The sequence below is a fragment of the Sapajus apella genome, unplaced genomic scaffold (genome assembly GCF_009761245.1).
Source record: "Sapajus apella isolate SASKATOON/1434 unplaced genomic scaffold, GSC_monkey_1.0 scaffold57, whole genome shotgun sequence".
Classification (NCBI taxonomy): Eukaryota; Metazoa; Chordata; class Mammalia; order Primates; family Cebidae; genus Sapajus; species Sapajus apella.
The window spans coordinates 11,760,962-11,788,679 of NW_022436997.1; the positions used below are offsets into that span (position 1 = coordinate 11,760,962).

Consider the following 27,718-nt stretch of genomic DNA (forward strand, 5'->3'; position numbering starts at 1 on the left):
ATTAGATACTCACAGATGCTAATAAAACAGCAGAATGGTAAAAAACCATGTGTCCCCTAAGGCAAGAGAAGGTGAGCTATTTTGCCTCAGTGGCTCAATATTCCATCAATGGGTCCTGCTTTACACTGCAAGTACTTACCTGCCTTTCTTCCTCAAACAGACTGACTGCAGGTTGCTTTAGGAAAGATTCATTGAAGCAAAGGAATAAAACATCCAAGATATAGTGTTTTTAAAAACATTTTTTAATGAAGAAATAATTCCACTCCAAAATATAGACACACAATTAAATAGTTTAATCACTTCAAAATATAACATGTCCCCAGGAGGTTCCAACACACACACACACACACAAAAGAATACTTAACAGCAATACAAAAATCCATACAATAGTAGTTTTTTTTTTTTTTTTTTTACAATACCAATGAATATTGTGAAATCTTTAGTGTCTCTGAATTGGTTATTTTGAATGGTGTCAAATTGCAGTAGTCATAATTAAAAATGTCTTACAGTTAATTCGATTCAAGATATAACACTTCTGATTTTTTTCTCTTTTTGGTTCAAAAGTAAAAATGCCCTTTCTTCTAAGGACACTGGAGTTCTTGTTTGTGACTCCTTGCATGGAATCGAACCAAGGTGAACTCAGCAACCAAAGGTTGCTGGATTTACAAAGTCTATCTACACTTAACAGCCAAGAAGTAATAAGGGTGGACAAAGATGATCAAAATAAAAGCAGACATTGGTGCTAAATTATGATGCAACAGTTTGGCTCATGCATATAAGAAAATACATAGTATAGCACAACAAAGGCCGCACACTCTTAATGCAATTCAGTTCACATTACTACTTACAAATGAACCTTCCCTGCCTTATAGTAGATCATTCGAGAACCCATTTTTCATAATCTCCAGCACAACTCCCTCTGACCAACCAAACTTACCCCGACTTCCATCCTGACCAACCACAACTGTTTCCTGAATTCCATGTAGTAGATTTCACCTTTCTCCCCTCCTCCATTAACATGGTGCTGTGGGGGAGGGTTGGCCGTGTTAGACCAGTGCTCATTAATAGGCTACCAGCTCTGATGGAGATGGATGTGCAATTCATTGCGGAACAAGAAAGAAGCAACGCCCGTAAGATGTAGTTGTATCGAATGGACAGGACAAGTGAAATCTGCTGGGTTTGCACTTAGAACAGGCCCCAAAAGTAAATCTGGAGAGCCAAGGAAAGAAACCCACCAAAAAACACAAAACCCCAAAATAACACACGCCATTTTGTCTCGGTTACAGGACAGGGGTGCTTGAGTCTGGTCTCAGTGATGACGTGGAGCTAAGAGAAAGAAAAGGTGGCTGGTTAGTCAGAAATTGGTCATTGGCTGCAGTTTCCAGAGTCCTTGCAATGGCTTTATATGATGGTATCAACAACCATGTGATGGAGTTGGTTGACAATGAAATAGCTATGACAACGGGGAAGGTTATCAGCAGAACAGTTCAAATCTTAGACAAACATTTTGATGTAGAAACACAAAGAGACAACATATGCCAGCTCAGTCCAGTCAATGGCTGAGTGCCATGTGCAGGATTTAAGTTCTGAGTTCGAGAACTACCTGGCTATGATTTTGAGCTGACAGCAATATAGGTAGCTGGGATGTAGTGGTTTTCAGTATGAGGCACCAGTGGCCACCTGCTCCATCTAGAGAGGTATGGGTTCACAGAGGATGGGCAGTGGAAAAGAGATGAACATTAAGACACCCCAACAAAACCTGCAATAAAAGTCAATCTGTGCAAAGAAATCTGAGAACTGTGCAGTTGTGCCACTTTGGTGTCAGCCTGTGCTCAGGGACATTTGTCAGGTGGGTTCTCTGGAGAGATGCATGATTAAGTACGTCAAGGGATGGGATGGGCTTCTCACTAATGCCAATCGAGAACTTTATCCCCAAGGCAAGAGATTTGGATTCAAAGGGTAACCAAGGAGATGGTTTCTGACCAAACGCAGACATGAACATCTTACAGCCGCCCTCTGCAGGGGGAGTGTGAAGATGTCAGGACTCGGCTGGGAGCCCACCAACTATGGACTTGGTGTGTGGGTTTGGAGAAGATTTTTGCCAGCCCCAGAAGCAAAAATGAATCACAGAACCTTTCTTGCTTATTCTGAATAAGGCCTTTTCAGAGACTTTATTATACAACTTCATTCTAAAGCAGTAGTTCTCAACCTTTAGCGAGCATCAGAATCACATAGAGGGTTGATTAAAACAGATTTCTGGGCCCAACCCCCAGAGTTTCTGATTCAGTAGGCCTAAGGTGAGGCTTAGGAATTTATATTGCGAAGACTTTCCTAAGTGTTGCAGATGCTGCTGGTCCAGGGAACACAATTTGAGAACTACTGTTCTAAAATGTTCTCTCCTTTCTTTTAAAGGAGAGACAGAAATTCCAGAGAAATTGCCAATTTTAAGCATAATGTATTGACTATGTTGCAGGTTTTTTAAAAAATCAAATCTTGAAGCAAGTAGATTACTTTTTCATTTTCCCCAGAATCCTGAAGGAGGTCTCTAGGTCCCTGTAAAGAGGGTACTTAGAAAAGACTATCCGTCTTTTATCCTCTTTTCTTTGACAGCTCTTTTGCACTTCAGCTTTTCACTGAATGCAAAATCCCAACTCAACTTAGAAGAGCCTGTCTCCTTTCACATGACCACAGAAGGCTACATGCAGAACACCAGGTGGCCAGCTAAGGCAATAAACATTCAGAAATAAAAGGAGAGCGAATGTTTGCAAGCGCACTTTAAGCCTGTACATTTAAAGCTGAAGGCCTCCAAACAACCTGATAGGGGAACTTGTGAACAAGCGGTGCTGTTAAAGACATGCTTCCTAAAGCCAGAACGAGAGGAACAAGACCATGGAAGAGCATAGATAACTTTAGTCCGTTTGGGGATCTTATGGCACCTGTGGTTTATAAACAGCGTTAGTAACGAGTATTTCAAAACATAGTTCACAGTTTTTAAGAAGATCTGTGCTGATTTTAAAAACTAGATTCTATATAATTTGAATGTTGCCTTTTTTGAATATGATATCTATTTGGAAAAAAATATTTACACTAAATTCTATGGCTGATTTGTTAGAGTATCTTGAAAGAAAACAACCCCAAGTTGGAAAGAGGCCCCAAAGAATGGATGATTCCCGGTGTGTTTGGTTCAAGTCACTGATCACAGAGACTTGGAGTCAACTACAGACCATGCAGGCCAAAGACCCTTCTTGGATTCTTGGATCTGAGTTTGTACACTCAGGAACCAGATTATTCAGGGTTAGTGAATGATTGCAAGTGGTTGTTTTTTTCCAATTGCTGTGGAAAAAAATGTACAGTGTATAATAAACTGTTTTGCTAAAATCTCAAAGAATTCAGAAATCAAACTCCTAGCTATAAACAGTATTAATATTGTCATTGTAAACTGAACAGGTTCAATATCATGTGCAAAGGTTTAAAATGCTTGTTAATACTGCCATTGTGTATAACAGCAGCATGGGTTTTCGGCTTGTATTTTTACTTTTTAACCAGGGATGAACCATGTTACAGAGGATGTAGTTGATAAGTTAACTTTGAACAGAAGTCTTTTTTTTTTCTTTTTTCCATCTCTAAACACACACCTATGCACTACAAATCTTAGAACAAAAAGTTAGCTGCACTATAGTCATCAGAACACATCTTTAAGGGTGGGGGTTTGTCAGGAGCTGCTGGGTGTGGTGGCTCCTCTCTTCGGTGAGACTGCTGCCAGGCTGCTGTCTTCCTCCTCTGTGTGGCCACAGGGCTCTCCATCATCACCAGTTTTCATGTTACTTTCATCATCTGTCTGACTATAGCTTGCCTGGGAATAAGGAATGTGTAATTTTTTTTAAAGATGAAAATTGTTTCTAAATTAGGGTTATGAAGCTTAGGATCCCCCCTTTCCCCAATACACAAGAAAGCACATGCACACACACACACACACACACACACACACACACACACACCCCTTCCTATGACAATCTTTTCCAATGTCATCCCTTCCTATGACAATCAGGAACAATCAGGAATGAATGTCCTGGAACACTGTGCTATTGCACTTTCTGGAAGAGAGGACAAGAAGTCCTCCATGTGGATCTCTTTCTTAATGGATACCTGAGGCATCTGGAAGGGAAAAGCAACACAAACAGAAATATTTGTGTTGTCCTTTGGAGAAGGAGATAAAACCAGTGACCCATCGTTAGGATGCCATGTTGGTTTTTTAAGAATCTACTTTCAATGGTCCAATCCTCTAATTTCCATTAGGATGTAAGTGGCCAAGGAGGATTGTGTACCATGTGGCCAGAGGATATAACAGGGACAAATTCAGTACCTAAGTGGGCCAAAATTGAGTCTTGGTGGACCCAAAGCTGAATGCTGTTATGTATACTGTTTCTTCAAAAGTGGCTAGTTGAAAACCAATAAATCAGGTTTTACACTATTCACTCTTTTTTAGTACTGTATGTTGGTAGGTATGTATTTATTTTCAAATAGGCCTAAAGCTCTTTTTGAGTAGAGGTTGCATGTTCTACGATTCTGGCATCCACCTTCTGCCTCTTCCCCATGCAAGTCTCTGCCTTGACAGATGGCTAACTAATGTCAAGCTGATGAATCTGGCTTCAGGACCCTTGGATAAGAGACACATATACTTAGGGATAATTTCTGGTATTGCAGTACCATCAGAAAGTCAAAACAAAAATATTTTAGTAAAATAAACTGGCCTAAATTGTACCTGTATTTCTTGGCTATATTAAGAAAAAGTACAATCGGATAGAATCAGCTGCAAAAATGAAAAGCCACTAGTTTTTACAATATTCTATCAGGTTTTAAATGAATTTGCCTAAGTGGCTGACTGAATGACAGGATGGTTCTTGTTCAGAGTTCTGTGGAATTTCAACTAGGTAGGCTACAGAATGCAGTAAATGGCAAAGGCTACAACTGTCTAATTTTTCACTGCCAAATTTGCAACAAAAGATTTAACAAATGGCCTAAGAACTAGTGTACTAAAATTTTTGGCTTTTAGATATAAGAACCAAATGCTACTTTTTATCTGGGTTTAAGGCAAGCACATTTTATTAGACTTTCAAAAATATTTTTCTAAGAACTAGCTACTGATGTTTAAATAATGTGCAGAACAAAAATGATCAAATTGCTGAAGCTAAGAGAAAGAAAATGCTATTAAAGGAAAAGGCCTGCCCCATTGGGACTAAGTTTGTTATAACTGGAGTGAATATTTTCAGAGAAAGCTCCTGGGACTTTTTTCACTCTGGTTGTACTGAGTCAGGATAGCATGTTGTGTGGCACTCTCAAATCCAAGAGAGGCAGAATAGAGAGTGGTCAATAAGCTCCTTCCTCACTGCTCATAAAGTATATATTATCACAGCAATTACACCATGATTTTCACTTGCTTAATTTTAACCCGAGGACTGAGACGGGATGTCAGTAGCATTTGCACGAGTGGTTTCACATACCATGCAATTCATATTTTAAATTAATTTATGTACTGCTGAATTCCACAATGGATTTGAATCAGGTATTCCAAAAACATAAGGCTGCAGAATTTTTCCTCTGTTTGGGTTCTTTTGTTCTCTTTAATAATGCATGATTTTGCTTTCACTTGTTAAGGTACACACATTTGATCTCTTGAGACCTAGATATAGTATGGCCAACAAGCTGGCCCATTTCTAGAGGTACTGACTTTTCCTTTTCAAGTGCTAGAGCTGCTGCAACTCCAATATCATCATGGATTGGTGATGTGACAAACTTATTGGTAAGTTTCATAGCCACAGAGGATTTCTGGAACATCTCTAGGTTTAGAAATTTTGTGCCAATTTTCCTAACTAATAGAGTAAGAAGTCAACTCCCAAGGATGTCTGGCAAATCTCCACTGGTTTATAATGAAACACTCCATAGACTGAGATGATTCTTCCATATCAGCAAAGGAGGAGGATATTTTATCACATAGAAAGAAACGACTAAGTGAAAGTGATGGTGAATTTATGTTGCAAGTTATCAGAATTCAGTGTACAGTGGCCATGTTTCCTCCTAAATAAGATGGTACTTACTTGAGAGGAGTGTGATAAAAGGATATTGCATTCAACCTTGCAAGCTGACCTGTGGGTGACAAAGGACACAAACAAGAAAGGTGACACATCAAGTCTGTGATGCAGTCAAGCTGGTGAATTATTTGGCAGGAAGCCATGCACAAAGACAGAAAGAGAGAGAGAGACTCTATTCAATGAGAGTAGCATTCCAATCCATCCAACAACCATATGCTCACAGAACATTCAAGGAAAAACACTTTGACATCCTCCAGGGCATATGTTTTGAGTGGAGATACACCGGCCTGTTATATTCTCCCAGCCTCTTCCCTGCCCTTTTCTTGGAAGTCATGAGGAATGAAAAAGAAAGGAGAAGGAAAGGGAGCTTAAGATTTACCATTGATGGTAAAAACTCCAGTTGAATCTTAAATCATTAGTAGAAATTCCCTTCATTTTACTCATAAAAGGTTACATTTCTAATTCATTAAAATAAATAAAAATCTAATATTTTATATGGAATGGTGTAAGGCTGCCTTCCTTAAAGGAAAAAAAAAAGAGCCCCTAGAATTTCAGTTGCTGCAGCTACCAAAATACAGAAAGTGACATGAGCTCAAAGAGGGAGACCTAATAGATGCTTCTAATAACATGAACCAGAACATTGATTATTTAGCGACATTTTTCTTCCCCTCTACACAGCAGAGCCTAATGAGACATGTATAAGAATGCCATCCCTCAGAGTTCCCAGAGAAGCCCTGGCAGTGTCGTTTCAGGATAACTTTCTTCTGTGGAGGAGCCATAGAAGGTGCGAGGAAAACTGCACTCTCCATGGGTTTGCAATCAGGCAATTTTTTTTTTTTCTGAAGTGTGGGAGCACGGCTCTACATATATAATCACATATTTTTTTCTTTTTTCCTCTTTCTTTGGCATGGCTAGACCAACATTTTAGTTGCTTCTGAAATGTGGCCGTTAAAGTGAAAAGGCTAATGGAACATTCCAAAGAGGCAAAACTTTGTTTTTATATTGCTGGGATGGAATTGGTGAGCTTCAGTTTCCCTCCTGCTACAATTTTCTTGGAAAAATATTTCACGGCTTTATCTATAGACATATAAGAAATAGGAGATAATTTCTTCTCTCTGCTTCTTTTTTTTTTTTTTCTAACAAAGTAAAAGAGGGCACTGCTGCCCTAATAATATGCAGAAAGGCTGGGTACAGTGGGTCATGCCAGTAATCCCAACACTGTGGGAGGCTGGGGTGGGAGGATTGCTTGAGACCAGGAGTTCAAGACCAGCTTAGACAACATAGTGAGACCTTGTCTCCACAAAAAATAAAAACAATAGCCAGGCATAGTGGTGTACACCTGTAGTCCCAGATACAGGAGGCTGAGGTGGGAGGATCGCTTGTGCCCGAGTTAGAGGCTGCAGAGGGCTATCATCGTGTGGCTGTACTCCAGCCTGGGCAACAGAACAAGACCCTGTCTCAAAAAACAAAACAAAACAAACAAACAATGAGAGGAAGCTTGTCTGACCACTGGACAGAAAGTCTGACAGGATAAAATAGCCCACTGAGGCCCAGGGAAAAGCTGGTCTCAACCAGGTAAACATCCCTGAATACCAGAACCCCAAACAAACACCTGTGAATTAAAGGGAAAAGAAACAACGCAGGAAGACAAACAAGGCAGCAGAACAACCTCCACAGGGAAGTTCACGGCCTTTAGGATAAGTCGCTGGTTACATTTATTCCCAATTGCATGTGTTACAGTCAGTGAATTTTCAGATGGCTAACATACTCTAGTACATCTGAAAATCTGTCTGTCCACACCTTGCTGAACACAATCCTGCAGTTCCCCCAACATTTCTCCATGAGGTTTGTCATTCTCCTACTTACACTTGGCATGAGGTGGGCAATGAGGAAGGCTGAGGGCAAACAATTCAAGGGAGGTGGTGCATTTATGCTTATTCAATTTCCTCATGCCCTGTTCTTTGTATCCATTTAAAAATAATTATGAGAGAAAGCATCTTCCTTAATGGGCCTGAGTTTGGACTGTTATTTACCATGTTTTTTTTCCAATATAAGAAGGTTGCTTATCATTTTTTAGGGCAGAATTTAAAAGAATACATGGTGAGTGACAGCTATACGAAGTATTTAACATTTTTACCGTCTAGAAGACATGGATTAAGGAGTGAAATCAGTACATTGTGGAAAGGTTGGGGGTGGAAGAGAGGAGAAGGCACCGATTCTGTGAGTCATGTCAAAGACCCAGCTACCAAGGGGTTGAGGTAGAAGATGTAGAGTGGGTGGGGCCTGGATCCCTGTACCTGATACGCTTCATCCTGCAGCTTCTGTTTCAGGTATTCCTCCATCTTGAGCTCATTCTCCAGCTGCCGGACAGAGTCATTTTCATAGTTTTCATCCTCAGGCTGCACATAGGGGTCCCCATCCTCTGTAACCCTGAGAATAAACCACAGATGGCATTTTAGAGCGAATCTTAAAAGACAATTATAAGCAGAATTTGTGTGTGAGCTGTAATTTTATTGGCACATTTATTTCTCCTTAATTCTCCAAGTCACTTTCATGTCTTCTTTAGTAATGCCTACAGAAAAACTTGGAAACATTTTGGAGGTTTGAAGCAATATATGATCAAGGTATTTTCATACACAATTTTTTTATGGCTTTCATACACAAGTTTTTATGGTTGTGATCACTGGTCATCTATCTTTTTCTAGGGTTTACTGGAGTGGGTTGGCCCTTTAAATATTCTATAATTTTTAAAAGGGCAAACATCTTTTGAGGGGATATAAAGTTTTCCCAATCTGAGGGCTCTTTTTATTCTTTTTTAAAATAGAACCCAAGGATACTTTCTGTAAGCAGAGTGGGCCCTCTAGTGAAATAATGCTTAAGAACATTTGGTTATAATTTAACCTCTTTTGTGTTATAGACACACACACCGCACACACACACCGCACACACACACACACACACACACACACCCCACATTGATGCTTTTTTATAGGATTAAGTCTTAGAATATCAGCTAGTCGATGCCAGGAGGGTTACTATTCTAATTCATAACTCTTGACCTTAGCTCCAAATCTGAGAAAAAAAAAAGCATTTAAATTACCCAATTCTACTATCAAATAAATAGATAAAAATGACCTTATTCCCTAATGTGGGGATTTATCGCCTTCCATTCATCATAGACTGTGTAAAGCTCTTCATGGGGCTGGACCTAAGCTCACCACCTAAGTCACAGGACCAAAAGATTCTCAGGGTAAAACATAAGTACATGTTTAGACAACGGAGATATTACATTATTCCCTAAAATGAAATAAGTGAAGTTTCTAGACTGGAACTTAAATGCCATTGCTCATGTTTATTTATAGCTGTACAACACGTTCTGATTATTTTTGGAGGTCTGGAGCCAGTCTAAATAGGTCTGCCTAGGCCTCTGTGAACCTTCCTTCCCTAACTCCTGAGTCACATGTTGGTAGCTGGTGCTGCTATTCAGCATACCAGGGGTAGCAGATTGGGGTGGCCTTACTAGTCTTGGATTTTAGAACTGGGACAAGGAAATTCTAGCTAACTGTCATATAAATGCTTAATAATAAAAATCAAATAGATATGCCATTCACCAGACAAAACAGATGACAATTTACCCTTTTGAATAACAAATCCAACAATTCAAGAATACAGAAGAAAGGACAAGAAAGCAAACTATAAAAAGAAGCAGCAGCGTACTGCCATGTTAAGTCCTATTATATTGGTTTTCTTTTGATATTATTCTCTGCTGCTTCGCAGCTGACACTCAGACCACATCTTTTGATAATTCTCCATGATTACTGCTCATTTATTCACTGCTTGGATTGAAAGCTGAACACCAGAAAGGCCTCTGGTTAGTTTCTTCTCTGAGTCTTTAAAATAGCCAGTTTATTTTTATAGGCTAGTTGAAGTACTTTTCATATTAAGCAACATCACCCATCACCCTTCTGTAGTATTTTTAGCATTCAGCAACTCCCTACCCCAGCCTTTGGGTCAGCCTTTCTCCATGTTTTCTGTAATTCCATGAACGATGATCTCCTAATGGGGCACGTTCTTCACTTCTTTTGTTTTCCCCCTTTCCCTCCCAAGTTGGACTCTGCAGCTCTGTCTCAGCTTTGCCTTTGTTTCTCAGCTTTGGTTGTCTCTGCTGACAACTCGGAGCTGATCCAGGGTCACAGAAAGTCTAGTGGGGATGTCATTGATTCTGCTAGTTTCTAACAAGCTCCAAAACTGAGTGAAAATTTTGCAAATAAGTATTTGGAGGATCAGATGTATACATATTCAACAAGTTAACCAAACTAGATTTCTTTATAATGAGATTTTATACATGTACTTATTTGAATTCCAAATATTTATATGATGTTGTTTACATCAATTCTACACAAAAACCTCTCTAGTGTCATGGTATCCTTTTAGTGCAAATACAGTAAGTTCAAAAGATAGGATGATTTATCTCCTGAACTAGTCTGTGAGTCCTAAAAGGGTGGTGCAGCTTTTTAATACTGTTTTTTTTTTTTTTTGAGATAGAGTCTCGCTGTCGCCCAGGCTGGAGTGCAGTGGCACCATCTTGGCTCACTGCAACCTCTGCCTCCTGGGTTCAAGCGATTCTCCTGCCTCAGCCTCTTCCTCTGTAGCCGGGACTACAGGTGCGTGCCACCATGCCTGGCTAATTTTTTGTGTTTTTAGTAGATACAGGGTTTCACTGTGTTAGCCAGGATGGTCTTGATCTCCTGACCTTGTGATCTGCCCACCTTGGCCTCCCAAAGTTCTGGGATTACAGATGTGACCCACTGTGTCCAGCCTTTTAATACTATTTTGTATAGAGCTAGGACTGTGCCTTAGGCAAGGCAGGCTCTTGATAAGCGCTGGTTGGTTTAGGTTATTGGTAACTCTCTAGAAATTATAAGGGGGGAAATATCACAATGCTGAATTTAAATGTAGCACCCTTCTATATCTCTGGCAGAAAAGAAAATCATGTCACCCCTTTTGAAAGTTAAATAAAAAAACCTAAACAATTATTCTTTTACTTTCGTATTGCCTCCTACAGATTGTTTTGTTACTGAGAAAATGTCTCCAAGCTGAAGATACTCACATATCGCCACGCATGGTACTTGTGGTAGCCCCACTGTGAATGTACCCAGGTTTTCGGGCATGGATTTGCGCTAGAAAAGCCTTTTCAGAGGTTGGTGAGGGAACAAGATCCTCAAACTGAGTCCGTGCAAATTCAGAATCCACATTACTCTCTGTTTCACTCCCCACCTCTATTAGATACAATTGAAGATACATAAAAATTTGTTAGATTTTTTATCACCTGGAAATAAAAGAGTAGGCTTAACAAATCAACCTGTGCTGTGTAAAACTTTGACCAGTTATCATATATTAATCAAATATATTTTTGTTTTTTCAACATTAAGAATTGATATTGACATGAATTACTATAAAATCATTTGGTATACAGCATTTTTTAAATCTCAGAAATGTTACGAGAAATTTTTGCTGTCTTAGTAACTGACTTAACTCCTTAAAACTTCTACTTTTCCCTTCTGTAAGAATCTTAACTGAAATTGTTACTTTTGCTTAATATTACACTAATTTAAGAAACATGAGTTAAAACATAACCGTAACCTTAAAATATTCACCTAAAATGCCTAAAATATGAACTTAAAATGATAAGTGAAACCTATCACTTAATACTTTAAAGAATGATGAGTATAAATTAACAGTACTTAAGACTTCCACAACAAGAATAACTTTGTACTCATCATTAGCTAGGGCAGTGGGTACCTGCCATTAATCATGATGTATTAACTACTATATTTTACTCTGTTTGGTAATCTTAATCTAAATTAGCAGCAACAATTTTCAGTTGAGAGGCTTTAAGAAAGTTATGTCCAGGATTTTTTTTTAATGTTGACATTTTATTTCTTATAGCTGTAATCTCAGCAATAAGGTCCCAGTCTAGCCAGACAAATCTCTTGCTAGGCTGGCCTTAAGGAATAGATGGAGATGTATTAGCAACTGGTAGCATATTTATTTTATATTCATACTGCTAAAGTTTTGAACATTCTTTGCAGTATTAGGAGGATAAAAAGTCCTTTTTGAATTTTACGCTATTTATTTCGGGACAGATCTATCTTCAGAGATATAGCAAAGGTAAATTTCAGTTTGAAATTCAAATTCAAATGATTGACATTCAATTTTGAAATTCAAATTCAAATGATCAGGCATTCCAAATTGATGAAATCTAAATAGATAAGGGCTGGTAATCCCAGCACTTTGGGAGGCTGAAGCAGGAGGATTGATTGAGCCCAGTAGTTCACGCCAGCCTGGGCAAAATAGCAACACCTCATCTCCAAAAAAGAAAAAAAAGTAAATAAAACATTTGACCCTATAAAATAACTTCAGCATCATGTTGTTTTAGATCACCATAGATGTTAACAGTGGCTGTCACTGGATTCTAGAATTGTAGGTAAATTTGAATATTTTTGGTTGTTCTTTTCTGCCCTTTTCAAACATTGAGTATGCACTAATAATATTTGAATAAGTAAAATATAAACATTACTTAAAAAATCTGAATAGGCCAGGCACAGTGGCTCGTGCACTTTGGGAGGCCAAGGCAGGAGCATCACTTGAGGCCAGGAGTTTGAGACTAGCCTGGGCAACATAGCAAAGACTCTGTCTCTATGAAAACAAAAGCAATTAGCCAGGCATGCTGGCATGTCCCTGTAGTCCTAGCTACTAGGGAGGCTGATGCAGAGGGATTGCTTGATCCCAGGCATTTGACACTCCAGTGAGCTATGATGGTGCCATTGTACTTCAGCCTGGCAACACAAAGAGACCCTGTCTCAAAAAAACAAAACAAAAATTAAAAAAACCCTCAAATCTGAATAGACCAATAAAATGTCACATAGAACTTTATATAATCTTTTGATATTAGACAATTGAGCAGATCTCTAAGAGAGGCCTCTAGCACTTATGGACCCCTCTGATGAGCAGACAAATGAGAGGAAATTGGGAACTCACCAGAATTCAGCTCTTTCACAAGAGAGGACATAGTGTTAGTGATGGAATCCGCAGCCACTAGCAAATCATTCCTTAAATTTCTTCTTGAACCTTCAGGGAAGAAGAAATAATTAAAAAAACCAAAGCCTTCCCTTTATCCTAAATTTTTATGTTGTTGGTTTATCCTTCTCATTAACAACCTAAAGCAATAAAACTTCTAAGACTTCTCCTTTTCAGAAGTACTTTGGTTCATTTCATGAAATAACAACAGGAACAACAACAACAAAACACTGCTCAGGGCAGTGGGTCCTGCAGTAAGAAGACATGGCTAATGATGGAGTCTCATATAATGTTTGGTCCAAATGGGACAATTTTGAAAATGAAAGAGAGCAGTATGAAGAAAACTGGCTGGCCTGGCAAAACTGGAATGGTCCCAGGTAAACCAGTGTATGGTCACCCTTCTTAAGAATAATCCACACAGAGGAAAAGTTGAGTTTTGTCAAGAGAACTGCGCCTTCTTAGCTGCTGTTATTATTCTTGCCCTTACCTGGTGGCTGAGCCCTTTAGGTTCTGGTCTCTACTGGGACATGTGCTGTCTCCTATCAGAGTTCCTGGAGCTCTTCCTGCCAGTATAAGTACCACTTGGGAATGGGGAACACATGCACTGAATGCCCTCAGAGTGTGAGAAAGGGGTGAGGACTCTTGTCTCGTCTGCCAAGACATGGGCAGGTGCATGTCTGGTACTACGAATTGGAACTTAGACAATGTTTATTTATGGCAAAGAAAGATTATTATTTTGTTTCAGGTACACTAAGGGTTAAATGGATGCTTGTGAGCCAGCCTGGGAGTAGGGAGAGTAAAGAGAGATATTTGCCATAACATCTTTGAGAAAAAAGTGGTTCAAGATTCCAAATACCTAACTTACAAATGAACTTAGGTAGCCTGAGTTCTTTATAAGTTAGATGCCTATAGGCCATATTTCATTCTGTCATTTTTCAGAAAGTAATACTAACTAAAATAAAAAACATGTTTAAATTTTAAAAATCAGAGTAGTTAAGTAAAAACATTAATTATAATAGAAATCACAAATTGATTTTAAATATAGTAAATTTCTTTAAGATATGATTTAGAGAAAGGATTTTTTATTTCTAAAAATTAAAATAAGTTATTGTGTGAATTACATTTTTAAAAACTCTTGAGTTATATTCAGTGCTTAGAAGAAAAAGTCCTAATATGGATCCTTCCTTTCCCTTATAAGAGAGTAGAGAATCCATCATTCTTTCTCACTAAAATGTGTTAAAGATTTTATCACTCCACATGGATGAGAGTACCTGTTTCCTCACACTCTTGCTATCCCTGGATATTATGATGTTTCAAAATATTTTTTTAATCTTCTAGGCAAAAAGTGATACTTATTAAAATTTTTATTTCTGCTATTATATCAGAGGTTGAACATCTTTTATATACTTATTGGCAATTTCTCTTTGTTATTCTACCTGTTCATGTCCTTCACTTGCTTTTGTTTTGGTGGTATCTTTTTTTTCCGATCTCTACATGCTTTTTGTATAACTGAAATTATGAAACTTGATTGACATATATGCTGGAAATGGTTTCCTTAAGACTGTTTTCTGTCTTTTGACTTTATGATTTTCTTTGCCTTAAAACCAGTAGTCAAACAAGTCTCTCTTTTTCTTAGATCTCTATGTGAAGACTTTGAAGGATATTCATGATATATTGCTAATTTAAAGAAAATGCAAATTGTAGACTCTAAAATGCAATGTGTGATCCTATTTGTCAGGGAAAAAAAGAGTATGTGTCTATAATCACACCCTTAAACATAACTATTTACACATAAGCAAAATGTTGAAAAGGATCAAACTGTTAATAGTGGTTACTTCTGGGAATGAGAGTTGCTGGGAGAAGGTCTACAGAGCGACTTTTTTTTCCTATTCTCTATAAATGTAAAAAGCAATAGTAAGAAAAGGTTGTAAGAAGTGTTAAAAATATTTCTAAATTAATAAAGTTACTCTCCCCATCATGGGAGAGTGCTAGCTGGCATACCCATCCCTCTTTGGACTCCTCTAGCAGCAGAGGCCTAACTCTGCAGTCCCACCTTACAGAGGCAATGATTTAACTCTTTGGGGCATCTGAACAGGGAATCTTAAATGTCCTTCTTGGTTACCTCATTGCTAAAGAGCTGTAATTATCTATCTCAGTCTTGACTTTCAAGAAAAGATAATATGAGATAAGAAAATCTCTAAGATTTAAAAAAAAAATGGATTACATTTATGAAGTTTTCTAGGGGTATTGGTAAACAGATTTCCTGTCTTTTGATGAACAAAGACTTACTGAAAAATAAAATAGGGGAACAAAAGCCAAAGGAAGGTAAAATGGTGAAGTGAGAACAAATCAGTGTAGGGAGTTCCCCAAATGGCTGGCAGGCCAGGCTCTCATACCAGCCATGACAGGCCCTACAATAATCACATGTAGCTGATGACTCTTGACCACTCAACAGACCTTGATGACCTATTTGCCACATAAAAGCAGACTACAACAAGAAATAAAGCCACTTACTTTGTGCAAATGCTTCTTGTACATCTCCCCCTACCCCTGTGAGGGAGTCCTGCGGCATGTGCGTCGGGGTGGAGCAGGTTGACACTGACCGGATGGGCATGGGAATTGGCCTGCTGATGGTGTGGCTGGGGGAGGAGCGGGGAGAGCCTGCCCCCTGAGTCTGGAGAGACAATGCAAGTCATTAATTTGCTTTCCCAAGAAAATGCCATATGTCATCCACAATGCCTCAGTCGAATGTTAAAAACAGTGACAATGAAATTTCAAAGCAGGAGGAAATCCTAGGTAATTGAGTTCGTAATCCTAAACCTAATTTGCAGGTGTAGATAATTTAGGACCTTACTGTATGTAATCTGAAGTTTGGGTTAAATATTGAAAGCTAAAAATATTAGTACAGCATTGCTCTACAGTATATGAGATGTGTGCCCATAAAATGAAGGTATTGTTAAATGCAGATAATTACAATGGGTGGATACTTTCTCCTTGATGGAAGGTCTCCGAGGAATAAGAAGACATTAAGGAGAAAGTTTAAAATACAAACTAGAGGACTATTAGCAATGGATGCTTTCGAAATTTTCAAACTGTCTGTACTAGCATAATCTTTAGAGGGTAAGAGTTTAAATCATGTCATGCAATATTGTGCATATTAAGTCTCAAATTAAGAATCAAATGCAGTGTAAATTGTTTTGTCTCCATTTTACAGTAAAATCTAATTTTGTCAAATTACTCAGTGACACAGGAATTCCAGTGGGAAGGAAGAAAAAGAAATCTTGTTTTTTTGGTATTATTTCCTGCAGGAAATGTCCTTCTTTTCTCCTATGAAAAAGCAGTATTCCAGCAGGACAATAAGAATAGTAGGATTTAAAGACAAGTAAAGAAAAAAGTAGAAAACAACTAAAAGCACTACAGTTTTTGGCGTGAAACCATTCTGAGACTGTCACATCTTGAATCTTAAAGATTTGTCTCTAAATAAGGTGCCTTGGAAACATTCTCCCTGATTTAATAGTTAGTTGACAAAAGAAGTCAGTCACATGCATAAGAAAATGCAAGGAGACCCTTGAGTGCATACATAACAGATTAGGTGTTCACATCAATTCCATCCAAGTCTGTTTGCTGTGGTTGTTAGAGTGAGAATTCTTCTCCGGCAAGGCCCAGAGAGTCATCATTAACTCATTCGAATCCTAGATGTGTGCCACCAGAGCAATGCTCTGGAATATTCCATTTAGATCCTTTCTTTGGTTTCAGTGGTTTGTGGTTAAAATACACCACATCAATCCTAAAAATGCCACGCTGTTAGCTCTCCAGGGTTCAGCATCACACATAATTGTTAAAGCCATAAACTGAGAAAAACTCAGAATTGAAAATGAAGCAAAACAGAACAGAGCACAGAAAATAACTCACGGGGTGCCCAATGGGCTGAAGATCCCATTCTTTCACTCTCAACATGTACCTTGTAATGGTCTGTCCAGGCCCAAGGAAGAGAACTTTGCCTGGTTGCGATGCTTTTGCAGCCTGCTCCCCTCAAGGCCTGCTCAGGGAGGGGTCTAGTTTTCCCCAGCAAACTCTGGAAGCTCAGCCCCATTACCTTGAAACCTTCTGCTTCTGAGCTACCACTGCATCCTTGACCTTCCCATGCCAATAATAAATAATTTCACATTTGCAGTGAGCTTTATGGTGTTCAAAGGGTTTTCACATACACTCTCACTGATTTCTCTCCATGGCCCTGGGAAGTATGCATTCTTACTCTAAATGTGAAGTTATGGAGCCCAGTGCTCAGAGAGGTGAAAATAATTGCTTTATCAGGAGATGGAGCCAGAGCAGTAGGGCTGGGGCTGACCCCAAGGGCTCTGAGTGCCCTCGGCTGTGGTAACCTTGATGGCCATGGCTGACAACAAGTCCCTCAATGGAGACAGATGCTCGTCAGCTGTCCTGAGCTCTTCCTACCCTGGCAATTCTTCTTGTAAATCCTTTTCAAGGCACAGCCCTCAGCAAGTCTCCTGAGCCTTTTGACTCTGTCCTTTTTATGAAGGGACCAACCACAGCTGGGAGTGGAGACTAGAGAAGGGAAGTTGGACAGAATGGTTATTAAGTCGGATTCTCTTGGCTACCAGTGTGGGTTACCTTCTCATCCCTGGGAACCCAGATTGCCTTCCATGATAGAAAGTTCACAATGATAACACAACCCCACTTTTGTATGTAATTCAGTGTAAAAGCACTTTTATATACATTGCTTTGTTTCATTTTCCTAGTACAGTGGTACAACTGGTAATATCTTATATTTGAATAGCAATTTGTAGTTCATAAAGCACTTTAACCCCTAATACTTCAAGCAATCCTCCTAACAACCATATGAGGTATCATTATTCCCATTTTATATGTTAGCAAACTGAGGATCAGAGGAGATAACTAGATTATCCAAGGTTTCTGAGTAAGAGAATGGGAGAGAAAATAGACCCCCAGTCTTTAGACTCCATGTTCAAGGCTTTGCCATGCCCATTCTAAGGACTGTGGGCACTGTGACCAGCCATCATATGCTTCTGTCTATGCTTCACTAGTATAGAAAGGTTCAAGTAGCCTGAAGAGAGAAAAGGCACAGGGCACAGACCCTCTACGACTACCCTGTGGTGCTGGGGCAGAGTCCTAGGGCTTCCTCCTGCTGGGCCAGGCCACACCTTTTAGCTGCTGGATTACGGAAAATGTGTGTGGGTGCTCAGGGTAGTGGGAGGGCCTTTGGACTGTTTATCAATTGGCACAGAAGTACAGGCCTACAATCTCTTATCTGCAATTTTGAAAGCCAAAAAAGCTCTGACAAACACTGGTCATTCCATAATGAATTTGGTCTTAATGGATATGAGGCAACTGATATGATACATGCATCATACTGCTTTTCAAAACCAGAAAAATTCTAAATTCTGGAATATATCTGGATCCAGGGATTTGATATATGGGGCTATGGACTGTATTTCATTACTTTAATGGCTGTTGTGGGGCTGTAGTGTACACTAGCCCTGCTTATACCTCTTATATTAAGTTCTCCAAGGTGCTGGGAGCTCCTCCCTCTAGGCAGCATTTGTAAGAAGACTCATATGTCTGGCCCTTCTGCCTTCTTTTCTGTGAGCCTCTCCCCATCTCCTAGTGCACTGGGTTATTCTGCTAACTCCTGTGGGTCTGAGGCATGCCCCACCCTACCTCTCGCTGCTCAGCACCTGATCTCAAAGGCAACTTTTGCTGCTCCTTTCTGTCAGCTTTTTCAAAACTCCTATTAATGGTTCTGCATTAAGGAGAAAATAATTGACTCTAGTTGTGTGTTAAGGGAAAAGCAGCTGACTGAATCTAAATTACACCAATGTGTGAATGTTGAATAGCAGTCTCCCAAAGGAATCTCTAAATGATGCAATTTCATGCAGTTTGATTTTGTGAAGAATTTAGGTGGAAGATCCTGTGTTGAAGAGAAGAATCAGCTGCATCTTTCCCACAACTGGCAAATCCCAAGTCACATCCAGCCTTTACCCAGACTTTTGGCAGGCAGTAGGACGCTGACACCCTGGGTGATCACAGACTTATCGCTCCATGTCAGAACACTGTCCAGTTAGAAGCATAGCATCTTCCTAGTGCCTACCCACTGTGAGGAATGGCATTTCTGCCCTTTCTTTGTGTTCTTTTCTTGTAGGAACACTAGGAAAAGGCCGTGGCCTCATGGCATTGGGGCAGATCAGTGCTGATGTCACTGAGTTTCATTTTCATAGGAAGTGGACTCTGTGGAATGGTGACCTCCAGCCTGGTCATGAGGCACAGCTGTCTGCTAACAACTGTAGAAGAGGTAGAGAGAATAATTTCTGTGAATATCCTTTCCTGGAAATTACTCAATGATTAATGGAGCAAAGATTAAAGGGACAATGGTCCATGCAGATCAATATATAGAGCTAAAATTCTCAAGGAGAGAGTTGATTTATGGAAGAAGGAAAACATATATCACACTTGGCAAATTTAAAATAGCTCACTTCCTGGAGAATAAATGAAAAATTAATTTCTATGCACCATCCTCCAAGTCCACTCAACTTGCTGTTGTATCAATTTTTTAAAAGTCTGACAAGATCCATACATTTTGTGATATTTTCTAGGAAGTATTTTGGTTTCTATTTACCACCAGAAATGAGGAATGCCTCACAGAAAGGAGCAAATGTCTAATTGTTGAATCAGGACACCTGGTGAAACAGCAGAGAATTATATGTTCCCCTCTCCGCTAGACCTGAAAAGTCTGCCTCAGTTTGGCTGAGAATGCAGTCTGGTCATGCCTGGTTGCACCTAGCAGCCTGGGAAGGTGCAGCAAAGCAGTGTTTAGCAGCATTCAACCCTCTTTTCATCTTTTCTTCCAATATAAATTCACTGACTATCGTCACATTGATGGTAATTTTTATAACCAGCCTTTTTAAAGTAGTCATTATGTATAGAGTGTTGTGGGGGTATACAAGAGGTGATTAATTCTGACTGTTCAGGCAGGAGGCATCATTTGACTTGGGTTTTAACAGTGAAGACTTCCAGGCAGAAATAAGAAAGTACGGGAGAAGAGAAGAGCAGAGCATCCTGGGCCTTGGAATACCAGGAGCAAGGCATGCGAAATCTGAGGGGTATTGTGGGGAGGGTGGGAAGGCCAGTATGGTTCTAGTGCCAGGCTGGCTGCTGGGCATAGAGAGAAAGGAGGCTAGAAGAGGGAGAGGGGCAGGTCTGGGGACCTCTAGGGTAGACTTTATTCTGAACCAGAGAGTCATCTTCCAAGGTTTTTAAGCAATGAAATAATATTTGCTTACTTAGAAATAATTATAGTAATTTTAAAAAGAGATAGTCTGGGAGGGTATTTTTTGAACACTAGATGATCATCTTTATATTGCAGTTGATCCTTTATGAGGCGAATTATCCCTCTTCCTCCCTTTTGACTGGTTCATAACTGCATAGAATTCCCACCAGAGAGGATGAGCGAGGAAAAACCAGGAAGGTGAGGCCCAAGCTGATTACTTCTGGCCTGCTTATATTCCATAAAGTGTTTAGAAGAAGTAGAAACCTGATGATTACAATTTCCCGACTTAATTGGACCATCCAGTTATAAATAGAGAGGAGAATAAGAGTAAGAGATGGAATTTGGAATGATGCTTGACTTTTCTTCCCCGTCAAATTAGAACAATTATATTACTTAACATAATACCAATGTATAGACATTATCTTTACAAATAAAGAACAATTTGATCCCAAAGTTTAAAAAAATGAATCCTTATTGTAAATTTGAAAAAAAAGTCCTGCAAATTAACATAAACTTAGTTTTATCCTTGACTAAAATTGTACCCTTTACTAATCACCTCTCTCATATAAAAATGTTTATCATTAAAGCTTTCAGAAAAAATCTCAAATGTTTCATTGCACTCATATAGAACATCTGCCACTGGCAGCCCTTCACTACATTAGCTGTTTAGTATATCTACTCAAATTTTGGTGCAAGCTACACTCTGTAGATATTAGTATATCTAGGATCACATCTGATGTTGCAAGAAATAGGAAAATATAAACTTACTGAACTTGTCTGTCACTTTCTCTAAAATAAAAATGACTCTGTGTTTTCTACTGCTAAAAGCAATTATAAGAGATCTGAACAAATTCAAAGTCCTTTTCAAATTTCTTTCCCTGATGGAGACACTATTAATTAACTGCAGGGAAATGAAGTGAATGTGTGTGTGTGTGTGTGTGTGTGTGTGTGTGTGTGTGTTGTGTTGCTTGTGTGTGTGTAATATATGGATCAAATTTGAAAAGTTTATATATACCCTGTGTATGTATACCTATAAACATACATTCATAATTATAGCTGACATAATATTTTACGAAGTGCTTTCATATCCAGTATCTTTCAAAATCTATACAATAATCCTATTAGCCATGGATAATCAATAATTTGAAATTAATTACCATGAAAGTTAAGCAGCTGTGAGCAAAGATCTGAGACCACTGTAATTCAGGTCTAATTCCAGTAACTTTGCTAAGAAAACTAGTACTGAGACTTTACTTTCTGAAGTCAAAGCCAGGTTACTCATTTTTAGACTGGTACATAATATTTGGAAGTGGAAGTGTACCAGAAACTCTGGAACCTATTCATACTGCAATTATACCCCAGCTGCCTTCATTATTACACATTTTATGAGTGTTCTTTTTATGGTTCTTTCAATAAATCTTAAAGATACACAAAGAAGAAAGAGGGTAGGATAACTTCAATTCAAGTTTTGTAAAAAAAATTTATTGCTTGTGATATCATAATCATCACATTATATTACAGGCACTGGTTTTTTAAATTCATGTTCTCTCCTCGAGAGGGATAAATTCATGCATTACCTCTAACAAGAAACAATGTAAGTAGAAATTATATATGCCAGTATAATAAAACACTACATTGAACCACACAGACTTATGATAAAGCAAGTAGAGGTTATTAAATCAAGCACAATTTGTTGTGTGGGGGTGTTCTAAGTTTGGTTTTACAAAGATAATGTCCCCAAAGGGGAAACACTCATAAATAAAAACAGAATTTAGAAGCAGATGCCAGTCTAAAACCTCTAAATTCTCTCCTTAGATCATGTTTTACCATGAGAAGTCTATATTTGGACAGCATTTGTTTATTTCCTTGCAGAACCGCCTTTATAGGGCTGGAATTGATAAGGTTCTGCTTTTAATTTTGACTGAGGTCAGTATAAGAAACAGCCACATGAAATCTATGACTGCTTTTTTTCCTTTTTTATTATTCACAACTCCTATAAAGCTCCTAGTGAAGAATTTTTTCATACTTTATGCCAACAGCAGTTTTGTTCCCCTGAGAAGTGGTATTTCTGTACTGATAAAACCACCGATTGTATTTTTTTTTTTAATACTTCATTGCCAGAATGTGCAAAGTAACATCCTTGTCCCTTAAAATTAGCATATTCACATTTTCTTTTCTTTAGTTTTTAATTTTTCTATTTCAGTTTTATGAAGTCACTGTTTATATCTTTTGCTGTAAACTGCCTCAGGTCCTTTTTGAAAAGAGGCTTGTGTATAAAAGCAAAAAGATGAATGAGCAAAATAGGCAAACTCTGCCACCACCCAGATGATGCACTGATGACAGCTGGGTGATGTGGGCCCATTGTCCTTAGGTACCTACACCGCAGTACCCACTGTTGGCCCTTTGAGATGTAGAAGCTGCTGAGGGGCTTGGTGGAGAGGAGCTGGAAGGTGAGGGGGCAGTGGTGCCACCTTGGGGTCATTGCCACAGTTTGGCTCTGTGCATCCATCTGTTTACAAAATTCCTGGTCCACAGGAGCCTTTCAAGATTGTGCTGCCTGGGAAATGGCCAGGAAGGTATCCCCAAGGGAAATGGCTAAAGCAAGGCTGATGGCTACAGGATGATTGCCCTCTCTCTCTGCTAGGAGGAGGGAGGTTATAATTGAACCTTATTCCCTTTTTCTATGCACATGCTAAGTAAGAGACAGGAAAGGAAAGAAGCCATTTGCAAAGAGAAGTATCATAAGGAAGGCATTTTTCTTTACCATGATCTAAGTGTATTGGAAATACAATAGCAATACCCCATGTATGCATTCATGGGCAATTATACAGGCTGTAAATGTTATATGTCCTTTACTCAGGGAGACTGTCTCCTGTTAAATTTTGACTTTAATTTAATAATTTTTTTCACAAAATACAAAATAATGTAATACAGTATCTTTATTGTCTGACATTACAGATTGATTTTACACTTTCCTTTTTTTTTACAGACCATGGGGAGGAAGGGTAAAAATGTGTCCAGCATTTTTCAAACATTCTTTGTTACACGCAAACACACATAATGAATAATAGAAAAGAGCATACAGAAGAAATGAAAGATACGTTGAAATTGGACAGGCTGTGGTTCTAATTGATCCAAGGAAATAATGTGAAACTTTTCAATAATGCTAGTGAGTGGGATATATTTTCATACACAGCGTGGTACATGCACTTGAAATTAAAGTTGCTTTTATTTTGCTTCTATTTAATTTAATTTGATTTGCTTTTTTTTTTTTTTTCTTGAGTATGCTGCTCCCCCTGCTGGCTCTTAAGCCTGACCACAGGCTTAGACACAGCTCCAGTTTAGGCTAAAAAGTCACAATGCCCCTATTTCCAGAAAAAAAAAAAAAAAATGTCTGTAATGACTCTCTCATCTCTCTGAGCAGAAAGGTTCTTGGTGCTAAGAAAAAAGCTGATAATTACTTTTTAAAAAGAGATTATTGTCAACGAATAGTAAGGATTCTGTTTTGGGGAAGAGCCAAAAAAATGGGAAGCAAACAGTCAGTTACAGAGCACACAGTCTTTCTCCCACAAGATTAAGCACATTTTGTGAGCCATGGGGAACAAGCCTCAATAATTGTGTGATTAAAAGGGATTTAACTGCCCGATTTTTATAATTGCCCATTTTCAGTAAAATGAAACCTGAACTGAATACTCACAGAGTGAGAGGGTGTAGAGGGTAGCTTCTGAGTGCTTTAGGTTTTGGGATGACATGAACCTCATTGTATCTCTAGTGACTGTGGTGAGTGTCTCTTTATTAAGAGAATGGTCTGATCAACAACTTCAAATGCATTAGACTGGTTTGAAATGTATACCCTTGGTGATCTAAAATGTTTCCGATAAATGACAATTTGTTCCCTTTTCTAAAAGATGTCATAGTTCTTTTGATGCTGAGAGTAGTGATAATTATAAAAAATGCTAATTTTATGTATCTCAATTCAAGCACTACATTGAAAAAGAAGCAAATTAGTATGACTTTTTTCTCTTTCCAAACTGAAGCATGAACATACATTAGAGCAAAAGCAATGAGAAAACCGCAGGTCGGCAGGCCCCTCCACTGTTAGTTAAGACCTGCAGTAGGGGACATAACTTACTCCCTGCTTCAGTTCTTCTTCCTACAGAAAGATTGAATCAATAACAGTTAGATTACCCAGGGTTCCAATAAGAGCATGTACACAGTGTGAAGGAACGCAAGATGGGGAAACATCAACACAGCTTTGATGGCAGGTCCAGGCCTCTGCCACCTCGGTGACTATCACTCCAAGTCTACTTGGTTATTTGAGACTATAGGCCCATCTCTTTTCTCTGCATGTACAACCATTTTTCAACACAATCAATCTCTCTGTCCTGATATGTGTATATCTTGATACAATGGCAGTTAGGCTAGGTTAATATCAACATGGCTGGTGTTGAATAGACTTCTATCCCACAGAGAAAGTGTCATAGCTATGGTGACAGAAGCAATAGGAACATAGGGGGCAGTTTTCAGAGCTTCCTGTCATTCACTGAGGGGAAAGATGGGTTCAGTCCTTTTCATTTGGTATATGTGGAAAGGGAAGCAGAAAGAGATTTTTTGGGTTATTAAATAACAGGCCAGAAACAGCAGCAGGTTATGAATTATCTAGTCCTGTCTTGTCCAAGATAGATCAACAAAAATTGAATTCTACACTTTACATGTCTAATTTACTGAAACGTCAATTTTGTTGAGTAAAGATAAAGTATTCCCAATACCAATTGTTAAAGAGGACACTGATGGAGGGAAAAGCTGACTAAGGAATAAAACCAAGTAAGGAAAACAGAAGAAAGGTCACAAGAACAGTGGCTGGGACATGGTAGCTTTCAAAAAAATTTGTAAAAAAAATGAAAGAAAGAGGGAAAGAAGGAAAAATCAAGAAAGAAGCAAAAAAATGAAGAAAAAGTAAAGAAAAAAAGGGGAAAAGATAGACAACAAAGAGAAAGAAAGGACAGACAAAATAAAAACAACAAATGTTGGTGTGTTGGGGCTATGAGAGATCAATGGACTGAAAGTTGGGAGATTCTGTCTCACAAGTGAGCTGACCCCAGGTCTTCCCTTCATCATTCTCCTGTCAGAAGTTTCATTTCCTGCCTGTGGCAGGTCACGGTTCCAATCCATACTGGTTCATGCTTGTTTATATCAGGCAGGATGATCACATGGCACTGATCTTATAGGCTGACTGTAGACCTGTGGCCATAATTTGCCTGCTTTTGACCTGAACTGCAATTTAATGTATATTGAGGAAGGGAATAAGGCTTTACTGAAAGAAGAATGCCACTTCCCAATGAGAAAAATAGATTACAGCACTCTACAGAAAACTTCTATAAATCATCTTATTAAACACTTTACCTACTGAAGAGTAAGGAGATGTTCTCATTTAGAGTTTATATTTGAAATAACTAAAAATCATGTGACTTACTGATAAAGTACACTAATAGAATAAAATATTGTACTGATATTAACACTCACGTCTCTTAATGTAATCAGAATTGCCGAAGGCTACTAAATATAAAATATTTCTAAATAAATTCAGTTTTATTACTTGCAGACATAAAGAAACTGGAAATAAGCCAAGAGGAAGTCCCATGAAGGCCCTCAGCAGTCTGGTTTCAGGAAATGGATAAGAATGTTTTCTATTACTGACAGCTACTACTACGGTAGTCTAAGAAACTGTTCTACATTTGAGTTTGAAACAACATGTTGAGGGAAATCACATACAGTGACTAGAAAAACTATGGCACACTATGTGCAAAAATTTTCACAAGTGACATGGAAAATACGCTTAGGAAAACTTCATTTGGCAGGTCTTACCTTTAGTAGCTTCATGAGACCCTCCAACTGGACCATTAGCTCTCTCCGGCTCTCCTGGAGAGCAGACATTCTCTGTTCCAGCTCATCTTTGCGCTGTCTAAGAAAGAAGCAGCTGATATCAGAAGTGGCATGCAACTCTCTGAGCTAATCACATTCCCATTTTTGGGGGACTTGTGGACTATCAGGAAGAGGGCATCTCTGGGTCTCTGACATGGTTACCCAGTAGGGAACTGTTGTCAAATGAATGAACAATTACAGCGGGAGGTGTTTCTTTTATTTGTTAGCAGTCACACTGCAATTAAACAGAATGAAAGTCCTTTTAGACATTTCGTGTCCCCCTTTAGACCTTTCTAGCCTGAATTAATCAACCATTGAGAATGAAATATTTTCTGAATGCTTACTATGTGGTGGGCCCTGTGATGTGCCATGGGGTTCCTTGAGACAAACAAAAACCAAATTGTCACTGGAAAAGGCAAATCCTGTAGAGTCTCCAAATCTAAGAGCCCTTTTGCAAATTCACAGGAAACATTAATTCCCTTAGTACTTGCAAATATGATTTAGAAAAGTACATTTGAAATCCTCAGCACCCAATGAGGTGTCTCTCAGAGGTAACATATTAATAGCACATAGATACAGTCCATCTAAATTTTTTGGTTTAAGTTTGGTTTCATAAAGTGAAATCAGAATAAAGGCATTTCTACATACTTGTTCTAAAAGTGAAGATGATATATAAGGTTCATGCTTAATTTTGTTTTGTTTTACAGGCCTTTTATTAAACTGTCAGCAAGACTGAAAACAACTAAGGACAATCTATACTCTATCATTTAGATTGACAGTAAGAGGCACCAAAAACATCTTTAAAGGGGGAAGGAAATGAAACAGTATGATGAGGAATGTTAATGGTTCACACTTCTGAAGTATATGTACATATACTTTTCAAATAAATTTCAAATCCATTATTGAATATCATTACTTAATAAGTAATACATATAATTTTCCCCTTGCCCAAAAGATTTCAGTTTGCATTTGAAATATTCATACTTATATACTAAAACTGCATGGAAACTTTAAACATGTATGTATTAATGTATAAATGGATATGGCCAGTCTCAATGATAGATACCATATTAAATGAAACTATGACAAGAAATCTACAATGAAAAACTGATGATATAAAATTGTCACAGTGAGCTAGTTCAATGACTCATCCAATTGAAAGACATTTTGTGGGAGGATAGGTTAGAGATATAAATGACATATTTCTATTTTTTTCTTTTCCTTTCTTTTTTTTTTTTTGACTTTAATTGCTATTAATATTTACTTCTCCATATTCACTCAGTGCTTATAAACACTAAGAGCTGAGTGATTGTATTATTCT

The 27,718-nt window shown here is 38.4% G+C and overlaps 1 protein-coding gene across 35 annotated transcripts in view; it reads right to left on the bottom strand.

The window, feature by feature from the left end:
- Nucleotides 1-221: 221 nt before the first annotated feature.
- DTNA (dystrobrevin alpha) overlaps nt 222-27,718 on the bottom strand; it is a 380,851-nt gene continuing 353,354 nt past the window's right edge. For 15 of the 35 annotated variants that reach the window (XM_032245335.1, XM_032245338.1, XM_032245337.1 and 12 more), the window contains 6 exons: nt 26,341-26,437; nt 15,684-15,843; nt 13,131-13,220; nt 11,200-11,368; nt 8,387-8,519; nt 222-1,326 (listed from right to left, as the gene is read on the bottom strand). In XM_032245335.1, the coding sequence (XP_032101226.1) occupies nt 1,186-1,326; nt 8,387-8,519; nt 11,200-11,368; nt 13,131-13,220; nt 15,684-15,843; nt 26,341-26,437 (790 nt within the window). In that variant the 3' untranslated portion in view covers nt 222-1,185. Of the gene's footprint in view, nt 3,854-6,095; nt 6,145-8,386; nt 8,520-11,199; nt 11,369-13,130; nt 13,221-15,683; nt 15,844-23,396; nt 24,629-26,340; nt 26,438-27,718 lie in introns of those variants that run through there. The other 20 variants (XM_032245355.1, XM_032245350.1, XM_032245345.1 and 17 more) reach the window with 3 other exon arrangements.